This window comes from Phalangium opilio, unplaced genomic scaffold (genome assembly GCF_054372755.1).
Source record: "Phalangium opilio isolate 3A_F unplaced genomic scaffold, DU_Popi_V2 ptg000209l_1, whole genome shotgun sequence".
NCBI lineage: Eukaryota > Metazoa > Arthropoda > Arachnida > Opiliones > Phalangiidae > Phalangium > Phalangium opilio.
Window position 1 is genome coordinate 2,568,074 of NW_028324217.1, and position 27,061 is coordinate 2,595,134.

The 27,061-nt window shown below is 36.7% G+C and overlaps 4 protein-coding genes across 8 annotated transcripts in view; 2 read left to right on the top strand and 2 right to left on the bottom strand.

Moving 5' to 3' along the window:
* LOC149618342 (structure-specific endonuclease subunit EME1-like) overlaps positions 1–27,061 on the top strand; it is a 78,303-nt gene that overhangs the window by 48,347 nt on the left and 2,895 nt on the right. The window contains exons 1-2 of one of the 2 annotated variants that reach the window (XM_089854034.1): positions 25,769–26,251; positions 26,404–26,770. In XM_089854034.1, the coding sequence (XP_089710160.1) occupies positions 26,004–26,251; positions 26,404–26,770 (615 nt within the window). In that variant the 5' untranslated portion in view covers positions 25,769–26,003. Of the gene's footprint in view, positions 1–25,768; positions 26,252–26,403; positions 26,771–27,061 lie in introns of those variants that run through there. The other variant, XM_089854033.1, reaches the window with a different exon arrangement.
* Positions 213–10,758, bottom strand: LOC149618350 (transmembrane channel-like protein 7). 2 transcript variants are annotated; one of them, XM_089854027.1, is made up of 16 exons: positions 10,609–10,758; positions 9,963–10,092; positions 7,819–7,986; positions 7,611–7,756; positions 7,338–7,511; positions 6,385–6,678; positions 5,012–5,148; positions 4,789–4,939; positions 4,034–4,201; positions 3,797–3,939; positions 3,648–3,732; positions 3,393–3,589; positions 2,721–2,927; positions 2,502–2,642; positions 1,870–1,948; positions 213–1,780 (listed from the first exon to the last, which is right to left on the bottom strand). In XM_089854027.1, exons 2-16 carry the CDS (start codon positions 10,012–10,014, stop codon positions 1,124–1,126), a joined length of 2,799 nt encoding a protein of 932 aa, XP_089710153.1. In that variant the 5' UTR covers positions 10,015–10,092; positions 10,609–10,758; the 3' UTR covers positions 213–1,123. The 2 variants fall into 2 exon arrangements, with proteins under 2 accessions (XP_089710153.1, XP_089710154.1); XM_089854028.1 differs by lacking the exon at positions 10,609–10,758 and adding an exon at positions 10,406–10,530.
* On the top strand, positions 9,897–24,282 carry LOC149618351 (transmembrane channel-like protein 7). 3 transcript variants are annotated; one of them, XM_089854031.1, is made up of 17 exons: positions 9,897–9,987; positions 11,499–11,911; positions 13,201–13,313; positions 17,902–17,971; positions 18,054–18,135; positions 18,674–19,113; positions 19,704–19,855; positions 19,953–20,100; positions 20,702–20,872; positions 20,959–21,116; positions 21,573–21,684; positions 21,760–21,878; positions 21,953–22,060; positions 22,187–22,262; positions 22,968–23,098; positions 23,173–23,337; positions 23,872–24,282. In XM_089854031.1, the coding sequence occupies exons 2-17, from the start codon at positions 11,732–11,734 to the stop codon at positions 24,032–24,034; spliced, it is 2,388 nt and encodes a 795-aa protein (XP_089710157.1). In that variant the 5' UTR covers positions 9,897–9,987; positions 11,499–11,731; the 3' UTR covers positions 24,035–24,282. The 3 variants fall into 3 exon arrangements, with proteins under 3 accessions (XP_089710157.1, XP_089710158.1, XP_089710156.1); XM_089854030.1 differs by lacking the exon at positions 9,897–9,987 and adding an exon at positions 10,883–11,212; XM_089854032.1 differs by lacking the exons at positions 9,897–9,987; positions 22,187–22,262; positions 23,173–23,337; positions 23,872–24,282 and adding an exon at positions 10,882–11,212.
* Positions 24,224–25,806, bottom strand: mRpL27 (mitochondrial ribosomal protein L27). Its single transcript, XM_089854035.1, has 3 exons — positions 25,696–25,806; positions 24,675–24,814; positions 24,224–24,550 (listed from the first exon to the last, which is right to left on the bottom strand). The coding sequence occupies exons 1-3, from the start codon at positions 25,757–25,759 to the stop codon at positions 24,347–24,349; spliced, it is 408 nt and encodes a 135-aa protein (XP_089710161.1). The 5' UTR covers positions 25,760–25,806; the 3' UTR covers positions 24,224–24,346.

Sequence of the window (27,061 nt, forward strand, 5' to 3'; positions counted from 1 at the left end):
CTTTGCAAGTACCGGAGTCTCACTAGCAACTATACCTGTATGAGGCTATATGCCAGGTGTTATTTCGAACCTGTATAACCAAATCGGAAGTGTTCCGATTAAAATATCACTTCCGGCCTATAAAGTTGCTACTGATAAGTCAGTTCACCTACTTTTTTCACTGTCTGAATGTTGTGGTACAGCTCCTAAATTGAGGATAATACGAAGTTCAAAGCATGGTGTTTTTAAAAAACACCTATTTTATTTCGAAAACATTTCGTTATTTTAAAAACACATTAATTTTAAAAATACATATCAAAATTACAAAAAAAAACACAAAATTAAAAAATACATGAAAAACACAACTAAGTTTAATTATAATTAATTCGCCATACTTTGCGATGCTCGGACTATTGGACTAGTGAAACCTACGTGAAGGCACATTATTTTATGTTAAAGATACTTGAAATACACGTGTGTTCAGTACGTTTTGTAAAGTTCGATTAAGCGAAAATCGTGTTCAAAAGTGTTGAAATATCAATGTAAAACCGGAATTAAGGCACATTATGTTAAATAGTATTTGAAATACACGTGTGTTCATGGAATTTAATTTTTCTAGACTTATAGAAAATTGTGTTCAAAGTTGAGCCATGTTTAAATTTAGATTAAAAACCGCATTAAGGCACATTACATAAAAAAATTACTTGAAAAACACGTATGTTCATGGATGTTCAATTCATTGTAAACCTGGACTTATAAAATATTGTGATCATAGTTTAAATTTAATAGTTAGTGACCATGTTAAAATTTAGATGAAAACCTGCATTACATTAAAAATTACTTCAAATACATTTATGTTCACCTTCACTTATAGAAGATTGTGATCATAGTTAAACCATGTGAAAAATACTATACTACAAATACATATGTGATCAGTGCATGTTCAGTTCAATGCACAGTAAAGCCAGAATAAATTGTGTTCAAAGTTGAACCTGTTATTAAATTTCGATGAAAACCTGCATTAAGGCACATAAAGATTAGTCACGTGTGTTCGGCGCATGTTCAATAAATTGTAAAGTAACCGCAAGCTGTGTTCAAACCACTAATTGTAAAGTAACAAAGCGATTATATAACCTAAAGTCAATTAAAACCGCTGAGGTGTAGAATTCCTCGATCTGGTTGGACTATAAGTCGGACTGTCCTGTGATAAGTATTGGAAACCTTGTTGATGCGCCGTTCTAGCCAACGGTGGAGGAACTGGTCCTCCACGTCTTGGCGTTTGCGATCGTCTCCTATCCCACGATCCAGTTGGACTCGCGCTCCTAACATGCTCGGGGATAACGCTAAACGGAGACCCATCTCGTGTCGGAGTCGAATTATTGCTACGACTACTACCACGTCGTTCGTCCAAGGCCCAAGCTTCCGGTGTCTTATTATCCCTGTTCTTACCCCAACCTTGTTTAGGTTGAATAAGACCATTAGGGTCAAGGGCGTTCGAGGCCTCGGATGGTTTTCTATTGGCTGGGACATTGGCCTCCATGTAACGGACACCGTAAGGCGGGTTCAATGCAGTTGGGCTGTTTTGGGCTATATTTTGAATGTTCTCGGTTGTAAGTGGGTAATCGTTGTAATTTTTGTTGTAAATGGTCTTTTCCACACCACCGGATGTGCGCGTGGTTCGTACTGGGTTCGCGTTCATATTTGGCTTATTTCCAGCACCAGTGGTACTCGTAATGGATGCCGAGCGATGTTGCATTGCAGTTTCGAATAATTGTAAAAGGAAGACTTTGTCTTTCCCTTCCTTTTATTGCGAATTGCCAAGAATTAGTTTCATTTAAATGTTAACTACAATTAATTAATTAACTAATAAAATATTTAATTTTAATTTACCATAATTAATTGATCCCGTAAAAGAGAAACCATTTCTTCATGGGCTTTGGCAGTTGCCCTTGCGTAATAAACTACAACCCTAAAAAAGAATGGGACATGCTTGAACTAATAATATCTGCACCTTCGGCGACACAACTTCACTATAACTGCAATATTTTTAATATATGCACCGCGCATGCGCTGGGATTAAACTAATTGAAATTTTTAGTATCTGCACCTTCAGCCACTGTACTAATTGACAGAACGTCTAAACCTTTCGCGCCAGAACTGAACTAAAACCACTTTCATGTTAATGAGGGAACTATTTAACGCGTATGTGATTCGGTTTAGTAACCTTGCTCCAAATGTTGGGAAGAATTATGTTACAATTACCCCGCTTTGTGGTAGGCACACTTCTCTCGAAGAGAAGTATTATATACTTCTGCTTGAACTAATACATGCAACTTCAGCACCGAAATTAACCAAATAGCTACAAACTTTACACTGGAATTGAGCTAAAACTACTTTAAATTTTTAATATCTGCACCTTCAGCCACCGTACTAAATACTTCCTCTAAAACCTAGCAAAGACACGTGACGTAATCACGAAACTTCGACAATACAAATAAAAATAGGTCAAATAGCCTACTTACGCTAGAAACAGTAAAAATCCTGAGACAGCACCGGGAGAGAGAATAATTTCAAGAACTTGAATACCAGTAAGAAATTCGATAACTACATCGTATCGAGTTTTCATATGTCGAAACGGACCGCATTCCAATGATGGGTTCAATCTGCGTTTGAACAGTACTTGTACCTCAATGTTTAGTCATTACTTACGTCACAACCCCCTTGAGTTGAAGCTGACTTACACTAGAATGCTGTATCCATCTGAAACAACGGCCAAAATGAAATTAAATAAAGTCAACGATAAAAAAACGGTTTGAGCGTGAGCTCCTTTCCAGGGTTTCAAAGATGGCCGACAATTTTGTACAACGCTTAACCTTTTCGTGTAAAAAATCACAACTAGCTTGATGAGTGTTATCAAAGGTAGTAATGGGCAGTAAAAGAAGCCGACCCTAAAATGTAAACACCGAAATTAAACCCGCTGTCTGTAACCATTAAGTTCATAAGATATGTTCCGTTCCATAAGTTTGTAACTTAGAAAGTGGAGCTTGTAATTTTGAAGTGATTGAAGTAGGGAGGTCATAGATTCCGGGTAAAGCGACATACGCCTGGAGAGTGGGGGCTGCTGTCAAATTTGGGTAACTTAGTAAGTTCAGACTAAATAGGACCTAGATGGAACTTGGTCCTAGCTGCAAAACTAATTAACCACCATGCACCGAGTGTAGTTAGGACTTCAATTGACTCGCTTAATTCCGTCGTTCTCCATCTCGAACTAGTTATCTCGAGTACTGTAAGTCCATCTCAGTAGCATTACGAACTTGTATTGGTAGTACCATTCGTACTTATGGAACGGAACATATCACTTATAAACTTATGCTGTAAGCAATTAAATGTTTGTAAACAAACAAATTACGTACCATGTCAATGTTTGAATATAAATCAAATCCAGTGTATTTTGAGCGATATTAAACTCAGGATTTCCGAAACATTTTGCACCAGCGTCAAAACCGATACGTCGAAACAATTCCATGATTAAAGTCGAAAACAACAACACGCATATCAGATCGACGATAATCAAACGATAAACTTCTTGACCCAATTCCGATTCCCAACACTAATTAAGCAACGTTAATTAACTTGAATATATATACAATTAATGATCGCATTAATACCTCTTCAGTGGCTCTATTGGCATCACTTTTTTTCAACCAAAAATAAGTGACAACTCCCAGGACAACAATTCTCAGTGCCACGATTCTGTCAACGATTGAATTAGAAAATGGTTTCGATCTTCGGTTGCGTTGATGTTTAATTGACTTACCTAATCATATTTAAATATAATTGAACTTGTTTCGATGTATAAGCTTCCCAATCAGATATGGCAGTGAAAATAATTGGTACGATAAATAAAATTATCGTTACCACTAATGCCAATCGCATTTCATCTAAAACTTTAATTTCAGTCTGAAATAACGTGTTAAAATTATGTCCATCAATGATTTATAAGTTCATGTTACTTCCTTTTGCTTTTGAAAAAATGAACAAAACATGAACTCACTTTGAGATCATTCAAGAACTTTTGATCTAACATGTAATAAACTAAGTAACCAAGTCCACCCATGCTCCCGAGAATTACAACATTAATAAATGCTCTCCAAAAATAGATGTAGCATTTTTCTCCCATTGTTCGTTCATCCTCGTCTTTTGTTTCACTTTCAATTAATTCCTTCAAAACGGTAATTAATTTTAATTCTTAACAAAACTTCGCAGTTATAAGTACATGGTGTTCTTTCAAAAAGGGGTGGGGGTAATTATGGGACCGAAGTATAGGTACATGAGTGCATGGGATGCGTGGATGGTTCTATGGGAACTCAACTGAATTTTGAGTGAATCGATGAAATGTTAAATCAGTATATAACTTCTATGACCAGCTCTGAGATTTTGATTGAGCCCCCACAAGGGATGCATGCACCCCCTAACCCACAAGTTAAAATTAAGAATTGGAGAAGTGTTTATGATTGGATGACCCCTTTATGAATTTAACATTGTTTCTTACTTATAAAATTTAAGGGGTCATCCAATCATAAATACTTCCCCAATGTTCATATGATAACTTGTGTTAGGGGGTGCATGCATATCCCTTGTGGAGGCTCAATCAAAATCATAGAACTTATTGCATTTAACATTTCATCGATTCACTCAAAATTCAGTTGATTTCCCATAGCACCATCCACGCATCCCACTCATGTACAATACTTGGGTCCTATAATTACCCCCAGCCCTTTTTGGAAGAACACCCTGTATGATAAGTACCATTAGCTCATTATAAATGCTTCTAGATTTTAATCTAGCCGCATTTTCACGTTCAATACTGTAATCCCAGGCTGAGAAAACTTTATTCGAAAATTTATTGTTTATATCGCCCGATGTTTCAATGTAATTTTGTCGGTACGATTTGGCTAGACTGAAATATTTACCGTTTTTTTTTTAATATACCTTTCAATATTCCTTAGCATAAATTAAATTCAATTGTTACCTGTACGACAGGAAAATCATGCAACATATCATGTAGGCGCTGTTGGCAAATAAATACGCTTCAGGCATGTGATACTTTCCACCAATTGTAGCGTTCGTATAGCCACCGTAATACATGATTGAAGTTTCAAATACTCCCTTCGAAAGATAATTGCAATTGCCAGAATAATGTACTCAACGATCAGACAATATTGTACTTAATAAGGTAATTGAGACGATGGGAAAATATTGTACTCATTAAGGCAATTAGCACAGTGAAAATATTGTACTCAATAAGGCAATTGATACGATGCGAAAATATTGTACTCATTAACGCAATTGATACGATGGGAAAATTTTGTACTCATTAAGGCAATTGCTACGATGAGATAAAATTGTACTCAATAAGGCAATTGATACGATGGGAAAATATTGTACTCAATAAGGCAATTGATACGATGGGAAAATATTGTACTCAATAAGGCAATTGATACGATGGGAAAATATTGTACTCATTAAGGCAATTGATACGATGGGAAAATATTGTACTCAATAAGGCAAACGACACGATCAGTAACTCGTTACAATTAACGGTTACAACCCCCCCAAAAAACTTTTTTTTTCTTTTCAACATGTTACAAAGGTTACAAAAAATATCATTTGAACTGGATTACAAAAAATAGGATAATTCAAGCACAAAGTTACAAACATAAATTTAACATGTAATTAACACGAATCCAGGTGCCCTGTTTTATTTACATAGACAATATAGATGGAACTACGAAGGACTAGGTAAAGTTGTTCTGCCTTTCATCTTGCGTTTGACGCATGTTCCATGTGCTTCTTGTGTCGCAATATGCAATTGCATGTTCCAATATCAATGTTTAATCAACCAAAATTTTTATCGTCGAAAACTTCTTCAGAATTAGCGTTAAGTCATTCCATGCTCGAAAGGCATCAATAATGGCCTTAATTATGGTAATTACCAGCGGTAATCATTACCGTACAACCCTTTAAATCAACCGGATTACCTAAAGTATAGCCTTCAAAGAGTCTACGATGTTTTTAACATAACAGAACTATCATTACCAATACTAAGTTAACAAAATTAAGTTGTTCTTTCTTGCAAAAACCAAGGCTTAATTAAACAATTAATATTATGACGTCAGCGTAGTAAGTTCTCAAGCCCGGAGTTAATACCCACAAAACCCGAATTTATAGAAATTAACAAGGGAGGTATGGCTACACAATGATTACAAGTAGCTGTATGCATTACCGGTACTACGTCAGTACATATACACCAAGTTCAACGACCAAAGAATAACAGTGACAAGTGACAACACACAAAAGAAAACCCAAAAATCCCCAAAAACCAAGAACAAAAAAATGACTCACGGTTCCAGTAAGTAGCTCCAATCCATTGAACTTAATCTTGGCTTCACTTTCATTGTACGTCATGGAGGCGTTACTTCCAGCGTAAGACTGATCTCTCCATACCAGTTGCGGTGTCACCACAAAGGCCAAAAGGATAATAAAGGCGAAAAGGTTCAAGTAAAACAACCATCGCAGAAAGAAAAAATACGAAGCCACTCCTGATCCAAAATGTCCTTGAACAGTTTTCAGATGGGAATGCCACAAATCCAAAGAATGAAAAACTTCACTAAACTCGTGCTTGGTATGTTGCCAAGTCTGTCGGCGACACAAGACAAAGAATAACAATCACTGTTACAATTAACAAAATTCCGTGTAATCCATTAAGAAACGTTCTTGTCTTTGTTGTAGTACAGTCAGAAGGGGATAATACTGAAGAAGGATAGGACACTCTGTATCCTCTCTTAATATTCTTTAGTTATGTAACATGAATGATTCTTCCCGGGATCATGGCACCATTTTTGTTAATTTGCTCGATCCCGCTCATCAAACTTAATTAATTAAGATGGGTATATAACTATCGCACCACCGTGCTAGGGTGAATTAACTATAACTGTTATTGGTATTTACTAAATCGCAATGCAGCAATCAATCAATTAACCCTTGTACAAACCTTGATTGATTGTCTTAATTGACGTGGGACAAAAATTAATTAACACACAAGCGCATGCATGCATGCATGGGCCTTGGCAATGATAGTTAAGCAGCGCTAATAGATATAGTAATGATGAGGGGTTAACTATTTACATGGCGTATGTGCATGAGTCGGTTTAGCAATTAACCTTGCCTATAATAAATGTTAATTCTGATGTAGGTTGGGATCGAAGAATCGTGTTACAATTAGGGTACCCGCTTTATGGTAGGTACACTTCTCTCGAAGAAGAGAAGTATTATATGTTTCTAATTTAACTACTTACCATGGCTATTCTGTACTTGAGTCTCTTCATACAAGAAACATTGTGTTTCTTACGTCTATCTAAATCATGACTCAATCGAGCTTTAACACTTCGTTTTAGCGTCAAACTTTGATTGATGTTTCGTAGAGTTTCCTTGATTTCTTCGGGAGTTGCGTCGGGATCGTTGCTAAGTGCCTTATTTAGACATAGACAAAGACACGTGATCAAAATTATCAAACGCCCCATCCCCACGTTGATCATGAAATAATCTTAACAAAAGTACATCTATCTTACATTGTAAAGTTCGTCTTCGTTAACATTGGTTTGTCTTATAGCAACATTAGCGGTTTTTAATCTCAAGGTACCATTTGCGTTTGGTACTGGACGGATTGTTTTACCGGAAGTGTTACCTGCGGCCGTTCCTGAACCGGTAGCTGCTCCTGATAAGGAATTGGGCGGCAAAGTTTTAACACGCGAAATCTTAGCAAGCAATACGTCGTACCTAGATTTCGACTGGGCAATTCTTTAATCAATTCCATCGGGATGGGTGGTCTTTCGTTTATATCATAAGTGTAATCATTTGAAGGCCCATCATGTTGGTTCAGCGCGGTAGGGTTCCATTCACTGGGGTCAATGTAAGAATGCGACGAGTTCACACTGTCATTGTCACCTGTGAATAATGTGACAGTGTTCTTGGCACTCGGGAAATAGACGATTCCAATAATCACTTGCGACGAAACCAACACACAAAGCACATAGAGAGAAACCAGCACTAATTGGGGGTATTCTCCTTAGCGCCAAGAAGCTACTACAGACGGACCCCGAGTCCATCACAAGCGGGAGCCTAGCCTTTAGCGGTTCTTGGCGAGACGGAGGATACCCCAATGCCGGCCTCACCCCTTTGTGTTGGTTTATCTCTATGCGATTTCCGAAGTGGTCTACAGGGACATAAAATTGGGCCCGCTTCGGAAAAACTTTAAATACGTCACACGAGACGTATCCGGGACAAGTCAATGCAAATAGTAAATTAAAACCCAAGACAACAATTGGTATAATTTGTAAAATCTAGTTTTCTGCTAAAATGTTTGAATCTGAGCATAAACCGTTCATGCAGAATTGCAACTATAGGCCTTTTAAAATTCACATATTTGTTAAGTAACATTACAAAAACACGTGTCAAAATTTCGAAACCAAACGTAAAATTAGTTAGATATTGAGTTATTTTAAATAATTATCATAAATTATTCTACAAAAACCCCAAAAAGTAGTAAATTCAATTAAAATTAACACAAATCGACATAACACGATAACGATAACCATAACACAATATGACTCACCATAAACGCCTTTACACAAAACCCAAAAAAACCCTTAAAAACTGCTTAAATATCACTGAAAAACCACTAAAACACTCAGTAACGCTAACCACATCTTAAAATAAACATCTTAAGTAGCAGTTAGCGGCGGCTACTAAAATCCTGATTATCTAGTACACGCTGAGACTGAGACTGAATTTACTTTTAAAAAACAGTATCAGATATTTCTAAGGCAAGTCGGCGATGAGAGACAGTTTACGTCAAAACCAAACGAGAGAGAAATAAAATGCTGGGAAGATTTTTCAGAAGGCATTGCAACTTATGATCATAAGTTTATAAGATATGTTCCATAAGTATGTCACTACCCATACTTCGTAATGTTAGAGTCTTAATGAGAGCTAGTTCAAGAACGACGTGAGAATTGACTACACTCGGTTTTGCAGTCCATCCTCCTCTTTAGTCTGTACTAAGCCTTTGACAAGGCCTCACTACGCGTCGCTTTACAAGAATCTATGACCTACGTCACTTCATGACAAGCTCTCATTAAAGGGACTGTAAAGAAGGCATCGGTGGGTGGGTAAAAATTATTTGAAATACGTCAGAGTCACGTGACCGAGCTGAGAGGCGTGGTTCGTTTTATTTCGAAAACAAGCACTTCGGGGAATTGGCGCTGTAATCTCGCGAAAAACAAGGACTAGGTGTTAACTAGTCCCACTCTATGTGGAGTCTTTGTATGTTGTTGTCACGTGGTGCCTGTGACGTATTTCAAATAATTTTTACCCGCCCGCCGATAGCTTCTTCGTAGTCCCTTTAACGACTGACACACTTATGGAACATATCTTATAAACTTATGATATGATAAAAAAGATGAGGAGAGAGATGAGCGGTGTGCAGCTGAGCTGAGCTGTGCGCTCTACCTCTACGCTCTTTTTGGGGATGAACATTTATTTTTAAACACGTTGTTTTGGGAAGACATTCTAAAATTCTTTTTCTAAAATACTATAGGCCTATCCCTCCTTCTTTCTAATTACGTCAACAACCTGAGAGATACATTGGCCTAGCTTTTTCATTTTTGGCATTTATACATAGATCTCCGCTCGGCATCGGCATCACTACTTTAACATTCTGACAATCACGCTGAGGTAATTATATATATATATTGATTTGATACTTTTGATATGTTTTCTGTTTCATATTACGTTAAACTGACTTTTAAGATTCGGGGTATGTTTGTTTGTTTGTTTGTTTTCTCTTTTATTTTTACAGTTTTTTGGTTTGTTCGATGGACGCATCGAAGATATTAAAAAATTGAAAGATAGGTAGTACTTACCGTCGTTACTTCTGAAGTTTCTCCGGTAAGGACCTGTATTATTTGCCGCCATTTTTTGTAGTGGATTGTGCGGTTTTGATTGGTGTTATGTAATTGTTTGTTTACGTTAGTTAATTGTATATTAGGGGCTCTGAAATCAACAAAAGTAGAAGGTATTGATTGTTATTGAAACGTTATATTGGTTTTTTTGGTTAAATAATTTATAAACTATGTAATAATTAGCCTTTCAATGTTGAATAATTCATAGGGGATGGATTTACGTCTTTAAATTTAATATAACTTCCATGCAACAAACATAATTCATTAATATGTTGTCAGTACAGTGATTGGTGACATTTTTTGCACCTTGTGAGTGGTGTTTTTATAGCAGGATTGGGTTATAAAGTGCCTAAATATTGTTATAAACTTTAATTACTCCTTTGAATTCATTAAAGAAATAATACCTCAGATTTATAGACCAAATTATAGACCAATATGAATTTACAAATATCCCGGCCGTTTTAGAGAAAATCCATTAATACAATCAGAAATGCGTTAGATAAATTTACACAGAAGATATTCCTAACTTTACTTATAAACACTTAAATAAATTTCAAAAAATAATCTTAAAATTATAAGCTTAAATAAACAGAACAGAAAAACTCACAGATCTTATAGCATTATCCCATATCTCAAAAAAACTTCAGAAGTTCAGAACCTTTCTCGCGGTACTTGTGCAACAAAACCACACTTTTCAAAACTTCTGAAGGTCTTGCAGACTATCGTTCCCTTATCAGCATGAGTCATTACAAACAACACATTATATTTATTTCCATACGGACTACAAAACCTCTAAGATATACACCTTAAATTCCCCTCTAGTTATGAGTCCATTTATAAACTAGTTTGTTGGGCGTCGACTGCAACAATAATTTAAGCAGACGATCATAAAGGGTTTCTTATTCGTAGAACAAGGCGGGAAAGCAGGAAACCACGCGATACGTGGAAACAAAAGTTTATTTACGTAATTTATCGGATGTTACGGTCTAGTAAACAATCGGAAGCATTTAATTACGAAATATGGCTATGAAAATACTAATTTCTCAATGAGGAAGGCCACCTAAATAGGCTAAATTTATTATAGTTGTTAAGCCTTGGTCAGTGACATTCCAATCCAAATATAAATAGTATTAGTATAAGTACCTGACAACCTGTTGATATTAAAATGGAATCATCGAACGCGTCGAAAAATACGACTGTTGATGAAATGGGTAAGAAATAGGCCTAATTTATATTATTATTATTATTATAACTAAGCCTAATAAGTGAATAATACTTATAAAATCAACCAAATCATTAATTGAGAATAAATTTTGAAGAATACCACCTGAACTTAATAAATCATATATAAAAAGAAAGCTACGCCTTACTCTATTCATTTATGGCATAAACTAATTAACCTAATGACCAAATACTAATTAATTAACCTAATGACTAAATACTAATTAATCAACCTATTCATTAAACTTAATGTCTAATTTAACTTTTATTCCATAGAAACAGGTACTCGTAGGCGAACCAGGGCTGGTGTTCAATTTTCCGAGCCCTCTACTGGTACCTACAGCAGCCATACTTTAAGACTACGATGTGATACTGAGAAAGATTGGATCAGGGCAGTTTGTACACTGTTACCAAGTAACAGGGGTGATAGTTCAACAGACACTCATGGTGTGTGGTCCCTATTATCACCTTCAGTCGCCCATACTGTGACCCTACCACGCAGGCCTGGTATGGATCCTAGAGACAATATAGTCATCAACCTTAGGAGACAATTGTCAAACGCGAGTCACAGAAAAAGAATCAGGCCCAAATCTGCTAGATTACCTAGACCTTCACATTCATTTCGGTTTTTGAGTAAAACAACTGGAGTGGAATTTGAAGGAGCTGGTGATGCCACTGATTATATCTCTGTAAGTAACACGTTTTCTATGCTACCTTTTGCGCAAAAAACGCGTAAATTCATTAGAAAACTTACTAGCGACATCTAGCAGAATTAACCCTAAAACGCTTTACAACGCGATAACAGCATATAAAACGAAACTTATTAGCGACATCTAGCGGAATTTACCCTGAAACGCTTTACAACGCGATAACGGCATATAAAACAAATTTGTTAGCGACATCTAGCGGAATTTACCCTGAAACGCTTTACAACGCGAAAACAGCATATAAAACAAAATTTGTTAGCGACATCTAGCGGAATTTACCGTGAAATGTTTTACAACGCGAAAACAGCATACAAAACAAAATTTGTTAGCGACATCTAGCGGAATTTACCGTGAAATGTTTTACAACGCGAAAACAGCATACAAAACAAAATTTGTTAGCGACATCTAGCGGAATTTACCCTGAAACGCTTTACAATGCGATAACGGCATATAAAACAAAATTTGTTAGCGACATCTAGCGGAATTTACCCTGAAACGCTTTACAACGCGAAAACGGCATACACAACGAAACTTAGTAGCGACATCTAGCTGAATTAACCCTAAAACACTTAACAACTCGAAAACAGCATATAAAACAAAATTTGTTAGCGACATCTAGCGGAATTTACCCTAAAACGCTTTACAACGCGAAAACGGCATACAAAACAAAACTTACTAGCGACATCTAGCGGAATTTATGTTGAAACGCTTTACAACGCGAAAACAGCATACGAAACGAAACTTACTAGCGACATCTAGCGGAATTTATCCTGAAACGTTTTACAACGCGAAAACAGCATACAAAATCTAAATTTGTTAGCGACATCTAGCGGAATTTACCCTGAAACGCTTTACAACGCGAAAACAGCATACAAAACAAAATTTGTTAGCGACATCTAGCGGAATTTACCCTGAAACGCTTTACAACGTGAAAACGGCATATAAAACAAAACTTGTTAGCGACATCTAGCGGAATTTACCTGAAACGCTTTACAACGCGAAAACGGCATATTAAACAAAAGTTGTTAGCGACATCTAGCGGAATTAACACTAAAACGCTTTACAACGCGAAAACGGCATATAAAACAAAACTTGTTAGCGACATCTAGCGGAATTTACCCTGAAACGCTTTACAACGCGAAAACGGCATACAAAACAAAACTTACTAGCGACATCTAGCGGAATTAACTTCATAACATAGTTTTAAAATGCTATATATTCGCTAAACATTATTAGCTAGAATTAAAATTTCCCCGCATGTACATTAAAAGCTGCCATCTGACGGCGAGGATAATGAAAGCGTCAGCTTAGAGCAGGACCAATGGGAGCATTTATTGGCTATTCCAAGCATGCCTGTTCCTATGGCGGAAAAACGGAGACTCAGGTATATCCTCTATTTTTGCATAGTTGAATAATTCGGGAATACATACAGCTGATAGGAATAATTGTGTAGCCGTCCATTTTCACTCAACGTGTCTAGGCGCGCTTTGTGGGAGAAGTTAGATAGCCTAATCATTATCTATGACGAATTTTACCCATGGCGAATCAATAATCTATCTCCTTGCCTATTGCACCTTGCGTCTCACGCGCCTAGGAACTCGCGTTGCTACCAACCAATGAAATTACAGTTAGAAAGACGCCATCAGAATTATTAATAGGCGTGACGCGTAGTAAGTGCTCAAGCCCTGCCCACAAAACCGCATAGAAATTAATTAACATGGGAGATACGGGGTCACAATTATTCCTAGTAGCTGTATGTATTGCCTATAATGCTTATAGCAAAAATCCTTTCAATATGGCGATGTTATTTTAAAAAAATACGTTTACTTTCATCACGTTTGTTTTACGACCATCTGTTAAGGTTGATGTAGAGCTCCGATAATTTTTGATTGTCATATAGAACTATTGTTAAAATCCATTTAATTAATGCCTTAAATGAGAGAAAATATCCCGTAGCTATTTTGGAGGTTACAGAATTATTTAAACCAGAAGTATATAAAACTTCTCTTCGAGAGAGAAGTGTACCACACCACAAAGCGGGTACCGTAATTGTAACATGATTCTTCAATCCCAACCAACATCAGAATTAACATTTATTATAGGCAAGGTTAATTGCTAAACCGACTGATGCACATACGCCATGTAAATAGTTAATTCCTCATCATTACTATATCTATTAGCGCTGCTTAACTATTTGCCAAGGCACATGCATGCACGCGCTTGTGTGTTAATTAATTTTTGTCCCACGTCAATTAAGACAATCAAGGTTTGTGGGTTAATTGATTGCTGCATTGGGATTTAGTAAATACCAAACACAGTTATAGTTAATTCACCCTAGCACGGTGAGCTATAGTTAAAATATACCCATCTTAATTAAGTTTGATAAGCGGGAGAGCAAATTAACAAAAAGGGTCTGTCTCCCTCGCCTGGGAAGAATCATTCATGTTACATAACTAAAGAATATTAAGAGCGTACAGAGTGGCTTTGGCTTTCACACTTCTTCAGTATTATCCCCTTCTGTTTAAATGTATCGGTATTATTTATATATATATATAAGTGTCATCATTTCCTACAATTATTTCGGTAAAAGTGTATTTACTAAGTACTTATTTTTAATTCGACGCTATTTTGAATCTGTGTCATTAGGCCTAACTAATTAATAACTTTTTGAATACAGTACTGATAGCTTAACGTTAACCAGTATTAGTTTTAAAGTATTAAGTTTCATCATTGGTTTTTCTGAGTAAGGTTTATTTTCGAATTGCTATCGTTTCTGATAAATTTTCGGAATGTTATCACGTATGATATATATTTTAATTTAATCTCAAATTGAGATCATAAATAATGTTGTCTAATTCGGGAAGCTCCAAAAGGATTTAAAGGTGAGGTTACAATTTCTGTTTATTGAATTGGCAATCTACCACGTTCAGGTGTTGCTACATACATTTTATTTTATTTCATTTATCGTGAGTTATTTTCCCTTTATTTATTGCGCTTATTGTTTGAAACGCAATAATTGCTTTACTATTTGCTAATCAATACAACAAGGAACAAAGTTTTATATGTAATAATTGATACGGGAGCTATAGTTTGATTTTTCATATCTGTTGCACGGCTAGCACTTCTGAATTAATTCATTTAATCTTTAAATCCTGTTTAATGACGTGCAGATAACGGGTTGGTTGCGGTATAGTGTGCGTCATTATGTAGTGTTAAAAGAAATAGGCTTAATATCAAATTTAGTTTTGCCAACAAATGTTTGCAATGGCAAAGAAAATTTATATCTATCAATGAAGTAGCGAACCTCGTTGCTATGCCTTGTCATACACATAAATTTCACCTTGCTAACTTCAATCTATGTTTTTCCTGAATCCCGATGCGTGAGCCTAGGCTTAAAGCGTGATTTTTAAATGATGCGTCGTCTGCTTTCAAACATTTAATAGTCTGCTACTACGAACTTTCTGGTGACGTCACACATTGGAAGTCAAAACAATTTAGACTACCAATATTAACGTCACGTTCCCCAAGCTCCTCCCCTTTCAGTACCACTCATATTTTTAACTCTGAAGCAGACGACGCATCATTTTTGACCCAATTAAAAAATCACACTCTAAGCCTTGGCAAACGCATCGGGAATAAGGTGGAAAATTTGTAAATTCAGTTGGCCATCACTGTCAATGCAATATCACCGTCCCCCCAATGCTCTAACCACCTTTTGTCACAAATGTTCAATCGGTAATTGCTCAAGAATTTAATTAACACAGTCATTAGAGAATATTATAATTAAAGTCAAACATGTCACTTACCAGTACTAAACACTTTTCTGTGGTCTTGAATTGGTTTTGAGTCTTTGCACTTCAAAATGCTCACCCAAAATATGTAATAGAAAATTCAGTCTTTCGCGCCAACGCAAGTGGTTATATTCCTCGATACCTGACAATTTACCTTTTCTGTTTAAAGATAAGATAAGCCTTTTTATCTCAATTGCAAAATGGAATAATTTATACCTTGTTATCGAACAATACCATAAACCTAATATGTAAGATTGAATTGTAGTATCGAGAAAGTTTTGACGTTTTTTTCTTTGTCCAAATCCACCATTCGAACCACATTTAATCTCTTACTTCGTGGCGACGTCATTCTTTGTTAATTGACTTATAACGACCATAAAATAATAGACTTATGACTTACCTATTGCAATCTGATGTGTATATATTTTTGTCATCGTTCATTCCGCGTTAACCTGTTCTGGAAATCAGACAGTTCTTTAACCATTCGTTAAATGAATCGAAATGGATCGAAATCCGCGATCTTATTACAACCCTTCTTTCGTCCCGGAAGTAAACGATGCATCTCAACACCAACCTTACGGAAGTCATCATCGAAATCTGCCAGACTTTGAAAACCGTGTCGATAATGGAGTATCCCACCAATATTACGATAGAGATGGCCGAAATGTGTTGCCAAATTACAACCAAGGCGGGTTTGAACCACCACAATCACCGCAAGATGGGTACGGCTCAAGTAGACGTGGACCAGAAATTGATGTACTTAGTGGTTTCCAAGAATACGGTAGTGGGCAAGTACAGTCACCAGAAGATGGCCTCGGTCCCGGTAGACGTGATCCAGATGATGTCCTTAGTGGTTTTCAAGAGTACGAGGGTGGGTACGTGCAGTCACCAGAAGATGGCCTCGGTCCCGGTAGACGTGATCCAGATGATGTCCTTAGTGGTTTTCAAGAGTACGAGGGTGGGTACGTGCAGCCACCAGAAGATGGCCACGGTCCTAGAAGACATGAAACATTTGATGATAACAGGCCAAGAAGACATGATCCATTAGATGGCCACGGTCCAAGAGGACATGATCCATTAGATGGCCACGGTCCAAGAGGACATGATCCATTAGATGACTACGTTTCAAGAGGACGTGATCCAGAAGACAGCCACGGTTCAAGAAGACGTGATCCATTAGATGGCCACGGTCCAATAAGACTTGATCCATTAGATGGCCACGGTCCAATAAGACTTGATCCATTAGATGGCCACGGTCCAATAAGACTTGATCCATTAGATGGCCACGGTCCAATAAGACTTGATCCATTAGATGGCCATGGTCCAATAAGACGTGATCCAGAAACTGGCCACAGTTCAAGAAGACATGATCCATTAGATGACAATGGGCCAAGACGACACGATCCAGAAGATGACCACGGTCCAAGAAGACATGGATTCCAGGAGTACGAGGGTGGACACGTAAACGAAGCCTTTACCAATGACGAAAACCAACCACCTATACAAACTGTACATGGATGGACGAGTAACGATTATATGCCAGGAAACGATCATGGCACTTACCTTAGCGAGGAAATGAATGACAGAACAGGTGCGACAGGTGTTTACACGCAAGAAATGACACAGTTCAATGAACGTGGTATGGACGCTCCTTATGGACCAAGGGAAGCTTGGCCTGTTAATGAAACTGGAACCGCCAGAAGAAGGAAGTTTTATACGATGAAAAATGCCAGGGAAATTGCAACGCAATTGGGAATGATGACTGACCAGCAACAACAACAGCAAGATGAAGTTCAAGAGGAAATTGACAATGGAAAGAAATGTAACAGAAAATGTTGGAGTAGAAATTGCTGGAGTAAAGGCGTTCATTCACACCCTAATCGATTCGGACAAAGGTTTGTTTGTTTATTTGCAGGATGTTAATTGCAATTTTTATTGCACAATGATTATTTTGTCAACGGCACTCCATGGTTATTGCGCTTTTCGTTATTTATTATACGCGTTTTTGTATCGCCATCAAATTTTTATGTTGTCAATTTTGTCACATCAGTTTAAAGTTGAATTTAGGGGTTGAAATTTCACATCGCAAATTTATTTTAAAATGTATTAATGCGCACTGTTTCATATCGGTTTTTGAAATTTGCCATTCTAAAATTCTGCAATATTTTCGCGGTTATTTAGAACACGATTGCAACAAACACAGGTCAGCCCAGCCACTGGTCTTTCTGCATTAGAATTGAACAAACAGAAGGTAGGCCTAAATGCTAATTTTAAACCTAACCCCGTTCTGACAAATGACAACGGTGAACAAAACTTGACAACATATATTGTAGGCTAGAAAACGTTTGAAGGAAACATGGAAAGATATTACGGGAAGGTTTTATATTTGGTCTCAATCCATGAAAACGATTGAAGGTAGGGGTTTTAGTTAAAGTAAAAGTTCAGGTAACATAACTGATTATAATACCTTAATTTAAAAGAACGGCTGCTTTTTCTTAATATAAAAGGAATTGAATATTAAAATTAAAATTAATGATCTCTTATTACAATATGATAATTAGTACATTTAATTAGTCAGATTAAAATTAATCAAGGACTACTGTTAGGCCATCCGCCATTGCTTTAGTGCAGGCGTCTGCTAGCTAGAACCATGATCTGTGAGAATTCAACCAATCCCGTAGGGGTAAGAGATTCTGGTTAGCAGACGCCTGCACTAAAGCTATGGCGGATGGCGTCTCAGTAGTCCTTGATTATTTTTAATTAATTCTAATTAAATGTACTAATTATTATATTGTAATAAGAGATGCATTTAATTATTTATCTTAATATTTAATTGTTTTTATATTTAGAAAAAGCAGCCGTTCTTTTATTTAAGATATTTATAATCAGTTATGTTACCTGAACTTTTCTTTTAATTTAAATACTAATTTAATTTAAATTAAATTAAATCAAGGTCGATACGGCACTGGTGTCGTTTCATACTTCATTTTTCTGAGATGGTTACTGTTTTTAAACGTTTTCATATGCGCCTTAGTTCTATCATTTATTGTGCTACCACAAGCCCTTGCAAAACACAATACCTTTACCTTTCAAAATGATAACAACTCAACAATAGCCAATACTTCTGCCTCACCTCAAATTATGGATGAACTACCTCACTACACGCGGTCTAAAATCTACGAAGGAACCAAATTACTCGCTCCTGAAGAGCTGCGACATATTTCATACACTAATAACAATAAAGCTAACGCGGATATTGTCGAAACAACCATTATGCCGCAACCGAATGTCACTGAACTTTCTGCCCAAGAATGTTATGGTAAATACAAAGAGGCGGTTGCAAGTAGAACACGACATGGTATCGAAGGGGCGCAAGATTTTTTACAAGGAACTGTAAGTGTTTTCGGAAGAAACGTAGGTGAGATGGACAGTTATAGGTAGCGCGTCGAGGGGCTATTCACACAAAGTTTCTGTACGCCTCTTACGTACGGTCAGGGATAGATTTAATTTTAGAAGTAGGAATAAAGAACGGCTAGTATTTACTTCAGTCTGACTCATAGCCCAATCAGTATAGAGCCCCTCCCTCCAACACGTAACGCAAAGTTTAAATTATCTTATTGGATGACTCGCTTAAACTACGTTTTGATGACGTTGCTGGCGGGGACGGCAAAAAATACGTAATTCCTTTTTACCTTTGTCGCTATCACCCGCCTCTTCTTTCATACCCCCCCCCGTCCCGTGGAAGGGGGTCCGGGACTTTGACGCGCGCCCAGATTACTCTGTTCTCCATTCCTACTTATAAAATTAAATCTATCCCTGGTACGGTACGATGTGGCTACTATTATGCCATTTTGTTCCTATAAGGATACGAATTTAAATTTTTGGCTGGTCTCTCTGTCTGTTTAAACATTACTACTCTCCATCTGACCTTTGTCCTCCAAAGGTTTGACCTTTATTTATTACAAAGCCCTGACCATTTTTAGGGGTTTATGGAGATAACCATACTATTCCCTGGTTATTACGACGCGAATGTACCAAATATATTAGACACCAAAAAACCATATAATTTATCATTAGCTTACATTTTTGTAACTGTGGTTTATTTTTTGGTTTGTTTGGTAATGATGGTTATTTAGTAAGTGTTGTTTAAACCTTAAACCAACCACGCATTTTTACCAAATCGATAATATAAAAATCGATCTTAAATTGCAATTCGATAATGAATTGTGTAGTACTTCGGAAGGTGTACATGAAACGTTGAAAACCTCGGAAGGTCAACTTCACAAATATTGTAATTTGGTATTTGGTGGATGGGATTATTGTATAGAACAGAAAAAAACTGCAATAAGGAAACATCAAAGTATTACGCAAGAATTAAAAGTAGGTTTATTTTATAGAGTTGGGGAGGTGTTAAGTTCCATCCAAAAAGGGTTGGGGGTAATTATAGGACCGAAGTATTGGTACATGAGTGGGATGCGTGGATGGTTCTATGGGAAATCAACTGAATTTTGAGAATCGATGAAATGTTAAATGTAACTTCTATGACCAGCCCTTAGATTTTGATTGAGGCCCCACAAGGGATGCATGCACCGGTATGCACCCCCTAACACACAAGTAAATAAATGAACATTGGAGAAGTGTTTATGATTGGATGACCCCCCCTTAAATTTAATAGGAAACTGAACTGACGATGATCATTCTAATTTAATTAAGGGGTCATCCAATCATAAACGCTTCTCCAATGTTCATCAGTAACTTGTGGGTTAGGGGGTGCATTCATCGCTTGTGGGGCCTCAATCAAAATCTAAGGGCTGGTCAACGAAGTTACATTTAACATTTCATCGATTCACTCAAAATTCAGTTGATTTCCCATAGAACCATCCACGCATCCCACTCATGTACAATACTTCAATCCTATAATTACCCCAACCCTTTTTTGAGCACCCTTTAAAATGTTCATCAATGAACAAAATTATTTCAGAGTACACTATTTGAAAAACGTCGACAAAACGAAGTTGCCCGATGGTCGAGAAAGACTCAGTTTGTCGTCTTTCTAACTAGGTGTTTATTGCACATTGTTGTAATTGCCATACTTTCAGGTGCTGGTTATGGTATTTATACAGTTTGCGTTTTTACCTTGAATTCTGAACAGGTATGTTAACTAAATTAACTGTAATTTTAATTAACTAATATATATACTAAAGTAAGTGAACCGTTTTACTTTATAACTTAATTAAGACATCGCGAGGATCTAACGACTTCCAAGTGTTACTTATCGAGTTTTTACCTTCGATAACCATTACACTTTTGAATATAATTCTACCCATAATTTTCAACCTAGTTGCCAAATTTGAAAAATATTCTGTGGCATTTACAATTAAGATTACTTTAGTTAGGTGAGATACTTACCATAAGTTTATTATAAGATATGTTCCATCCATAAGTATGAATGACACTACCTATACAAGTTCGTAATGCTACTGAGAGACTTGCAGTACTCGAGATAACTAGTTCGAGAAGGAGAACGACGGAATTAAGCGAGTCAATTGAATTGAAGTCCTAACTACACTCGGTGGTGGTTAATTAATTTTGCAGCTAGGACCAAGTTCCATCTAGGTCCTATTTAGTCTGAACTTACTAAGTTACCCAAATTTGACTGCAGCGCCCTATTCACCAGCCTGCGTATGTCGCTTTACCCTGAATCTATGACCTCCCTACTTAATCTCTTCAAAATTACAAACTCCAGTTTCTAAGTTACCAGATATTAACAAACTTATGGATGGAACATATCTTATGAACTTAGAGATTACTTGTGAACAAGTGTTGACAAACATTTTTTTTTTATCGTGAAGAACCGTTTTTGTTCGATTGGCTTCAGTTGGCGTCTTAGTTTGGACATTTTATCAGCAATTCACTTGCAAGGATTCCGAACGCGATCGGCAATGCAATTTTTGCAGTCCTAAAGTTAGTTTTTGCGATGCAATTTAGGTGCTGAATGTTGTAAATTCAAAATTTTTGTTACGTTTATTTATGCAATAGGATAAAACATTGTCTCCACGTTGTTGGGAGACTTACGTTGGTCAACAGATTTACAAACTTGTAATATTAGATTTTATCGTCGTTTTAGTAACGACTTTTCTAATTGATTTTCCCAGAAGGTATGTAGCGTGATACTTGGAATACATACGTACATGTTACTAGACAAAGAAACCCGGTTTTCTGTTTAATTTAGGTTAATTTATACAAGTTGCTCGTGTAAGTTAGCGAAAGTCGTTGGTCCTTTGGAATTTGATATTCCTAAACATGTTTTGGATTTGGTTTATTCGCAAACATTATGTTGGTAAGTGATAATCGATGTTTTGTTTCTTATGTCGTGTTGTGTGATTTTGTGATCGGTTTTGTTGTTTATTGTTTATTTGTGTTGATTCATTTTTCAAAATGGAGATTGTTTAAAATATTTTTTTAGGCTTGGCACATTTTATAGCCCGTTACTGCCTGCCATTTGCGTTATAAAGTACATCGTGTTCTTTTATTTGAAAAAGGTTTGTTTCACATTAGGCACAACTTATTTGGTTTAAATGATCACTTAAGCACATTCTTCAAAAATACTCGGAACATTCTAACAACTGTTCATTTGATCACTAAGCACATTCTCACAACTGTTCATATGATCACTAAGCACATTCTCACAACCGTTCACATGATCACTAAGCACATTCACACAACCGTTCACATGATCACTAAGCACATTCACATAACCGTTCACATGACCACTAAGCACATTCTCACAACTGTTCATATGATCTCTAAGCACATTCTCACAACTGTTCATATGATCACTAAGCACATTCCTACACACAACCCTTCATAGGATCACTAAGCACATTCCTACACACAACCCTTCATACGATCACTAAGCACATTCCTATATACAACCGTGCATATGATCACTAAGCACATTTTAGCAACGATTTATGATCACTAAGTACATTTTCGCAACGGTTTATGATCACTAAGCACATTCACACAACTGTACGTACGATCACTAAGCACATTGACACAACTGTTCGTACGATCACTAAGCACATTGACACAACTGTTCGTACGATCACTAAGCACATTGACACAACTGTTCTTATGATCACTAAGAACATTCACAACTGAAACTGTTCATATGACCACCCGGGTTCATACAGGACACTTGCGAAAAACACTTCCAGTGCTGAACATATTGCATTAATTTTCAGCTAACATTACTGGTCAACTGTTCCCCTTCGCAAATACCTTACAGAGCTTCGAAATCCAATACTTTCTTTATGATAGTACTAATGCTGTCATTCGTTCTGAGTGTCATACCAGTTGGCTACACTATTGCCGAGTACGTTCCACTACTTGCCACAAAAGTAGATAGTGTGTACATGAGTGTACTCATATTTTTGTCGTACTTATCAGAATCCCGCCGTCTAAGGGTTGTGGGCCATTTCGTGGCACTGATTTTACTAATATGTGGGATCCGGTAAGGTTAGCGGTTGATGGCACTCCAAGTCCCTTTGTGAGACACGCTTTGAATTACTTAGCGAGTGCCGGGTTTGCCGTACCACTCTTTGTGGTGTTTTGGTAAGTAATTAGTTCGATATCTAATAGTTGTTATCCATGTCGCCATTGGCCGGATTTTGTCGATAAGCCTTGCTAGGGGATCTATAATAAAACTGCGGTTTATAATTAATAAAACTGCTGCTAAGCCTTGTCAGGGACTCGGGGGATCCATAATAAAACTGCTGCTAAGCCTTGTCAGGGACTCGGGGGATCTATAATAAAACTGCTGCTAAGCCTTGTCAGGGACTCGGGGGATCTATAATAAAACTGTCGCTAAGCCTTGTCAGGGACTCAGGGGATCTATAATAAAACTGTTGCTAAGCCTTGTCAGGGACTCCGGGGATCTATAATAAAATTGTTGCTAAGCCCTGTCAGGGAAATCTCTAATAAAACTGTTGCTAAGGCTTGTCAGGGACTCCGGGGATCTATAATAAAACTGTCCCTAAGCCTTGTCAGAGAGAATCTATAATAAAACTCTTGTTAAGCCTTGTCAGGGGGTCCATAATAAAACTGTCCCTAAGCCTTGTTAGCGATAATTATGTTTAATATTGATAGCTTGTTGATATACTACTACTCGACTGTATCATCTGCGCACAAAGACATGATAAAGGTTTTGAAAGATCAGTTAATTCTGGAGGGCAAAGACAAGCAGTTCTTATTGGCCAGATTAACAGAAGACGCTAAACAACGACTACGAAGTGGTGGCTCATTTGGTTAGTTTTAATTAAAATTTGTATTTTTTTTATTAATTCAAGCTCAAGAGTAGAACTATTTGTGATTAATCTTTTTCAAATTGAAGCCAAGGCTTAAGAAATAGGCCTACGTCGGTCTACTTGTTAAAATTTAAACCAAGGCTTAAAGAAATGCGCCTTTATTAGTTGTGATGTAACCATAAATTAAAGACACGTGATTTTAATACTTTTATTTAGTTCAGTGCAATAAAAAATTTATATTTTAAAAACGAAACCACAGGGGTCAAAGTTCATTTATTAACCAATAATCTATTTACAGTTCAAGCCACTTCAAGTAATTATACAAAATCTACTAATTTAAATTTCTTTTCTTGAGGTTTAGGTATGACGTGGTAATAATACTTGTAGAGTATACATTGGTCTATTTCATTGTAATATCGCTCTACTAATGGATTCCCCGGTTTAGGGTTGACCTTTTCTTTAGTTATCATTACTTGACCATCCACCATTGAATAAAGATTCAAATCTTTTCTTAATTCAACCTAAATCGAGGAGTTTTGTTGAATTTTAAGAGATTTACGCGACTCCAAACACAGCGCACTCTATCACGCAAGCTGTAGTGCGTGATCGAGTTGGCTGTGCTCCAAATGAATTAATATTATTTACGTTTAAGCCTGGATGAAATTTTAAGTTTTTCTGCTTTCTAAGTACAACGTTTTTTCTAACAATATCGCCATCTTCTTTCCTCCACTCAATTTTTACAAAAGGCGAGCCTATTATGGGTCTACGGAAAAATCGCTTTGGTTCTGTTCACGAAACAAAGAGAACCCCAAATGCACTTAGTTGTATCATAGCCAACTTGATCACGCTGGCTGCACGCGCTCTAGAAGCCCGTCCCAACGAATTTTTTTTACATATTAACTCGCGTATGCGGCGCCTCACATAGGTTCGCTCTAAACTTTCAAACCCATCTGGTTTTAACATGGGCGTCTATGGGAGGGGACCAGTTTTATCAACGTTTTTGACAATATTAGTGCATCCACTGGTTCAAATCTCTTGAATTTTTAATGAGACGTGTATTGAAAGGTTTGATATTATCCTGTAAAATTTAAAGTCTCCATCTATAATAGTTTTTTTTTTAAAAAAATAAAAATCATCACATAGTAGAGAAATTGAAGGCTTTCTCTACTATAAATTTCTCTACTATGTGATGATTTTTATTTTTTATAAAAAAAAAACTATTATAGCTGAAGACTTTAAATTTTACAGGATAATATCAAACGTTTCAATACACGTCTCATTAAAAATTCAAGAGATTTGAACCAGTAGATGCACTATTTGGGCCAAAAACGTTGATAAAACTGGTCCCCTCTCATAGAAGCCCATGTTAAAACCAGACGGGTTTGAATTTTATACCGAACCTATGTTATTCTCATTTTTAGGGTCGATTGAAGGGGCTTCTAGAGCGCGTGCAGCCAGCGTGCGTGATCAAGTGGGCTATGGTTGTGTCTACGAAAGTTCATACAATTTTAAGAATTATGAGTCCGCCGTTAAAATTCATTCGCAACGACGACGATAACGTAACGTACTCGGTCTCAACAAAACCGGTCGACGAATTATTTATTTTACAGTTTATCGCGCAGTAAGTTTAATTTAACTTAAGTAATATAATTACAAATATACTTACGACTAAATGATATCCTGCTTATCGTTTGAAGCACATTTGTAGCGCGATTTAAGCCTGACGCCATTTTTATAATAATAAATACAAACACTATAAACCACGCACGGAACAGCACGAAAGTCGGACTCGCAAGTGAGAGCAGACGACGTGAATTTTTCAGAATAATTTTGTCAGTCACTTTAAAAGCAAATCCATTCCGCGGGTTAGTTCAAAATGGCGCCAGTCGCGTGATTAAGCGTTTCTCCGAGTTTAATTATAATTGTGCTCGTTAATTAAGGAAAGTTTTGATAACATTAGCCATAAAAGGGACCATGTATGAAACTGATATTGCCGCGTTCAAGGATAGAGTCTTATTGGAACAGAAAATGAACCTAAACTTAGATGATATGCTTGAAAATATCCGTAATTCTGATGAAGTCATAGTACTCTCAGATGGAACTGAAAGTTGTAAATCATCCGAATTGGAATATGTGCCATTAAAGGATAGAATAAAGCCACCAGCTACATCAACCAACCTTAAGAATCCAGTTGCATCAAGCTCTGGTTACAACTCTAGAGGGTAAGTGCAATTTTGTTATATTATTTAATTAGTTTGTGTTAGTTTAAGCCTTTTATTTGAAGTAAATTAAAGAAATTTATATTAAAAAAAAATAAGAAACATAATTAGTGTTGAAGCCAATAGTGAGTGTTCTCTCTTAAAAACACTTTTAGATCACCAATGCAATACACGTTTTCTGATAGTGATGATGATGATTTACCCAATTTTGGGCATAATTTTTGTTCTGAAGTTAATAAACTCATGGAAACTGATATCGTTAGCTCTCCGGGGAAAGATACTAATGTTAATATGAGCTTAGATAGCGACGATGATTTGCCTATAATTGATCTACCAAAATTTGATAAGCCAATGAGCATTAGTTCTCCAGTTAAAAAGAAAAAAGCCCTATCGGCAGATGAAAAAAAGCTCGAAAGAGAGCGTTTAAAATTGCTTAAAGAAGCTGAGAAAGAACGGCAAAAGAAACTCAAAGATGCCGAAAAAGAAATGCTCAAAATTAGTAAACCCGGAGAATGTTTAAAGGTAGCTTTTAAGTTTATTGTGAAGGTTTAAAGCAAGTCTCGGCTGTGGTCTAGTTAACTTTAAACCAATGACAGTAGGTGATCTCATAGCTTGGTAATGGTTGGATAGGTTTAGCTCTGCCCTCGAGTTCTGATTGGTTCCTGCCTTTGGCAATGGGGGTGAAATTGTTGTCAATTGGCATGTTAGGGGCGTGCCATATTGGCGGACATTTAGTCCAGGGTTCATACAAACCTGGAAAACCAGGGAATTTCTGAGACGTAAATTGTTGATTAAAAATTTTGGGGAAAGTCG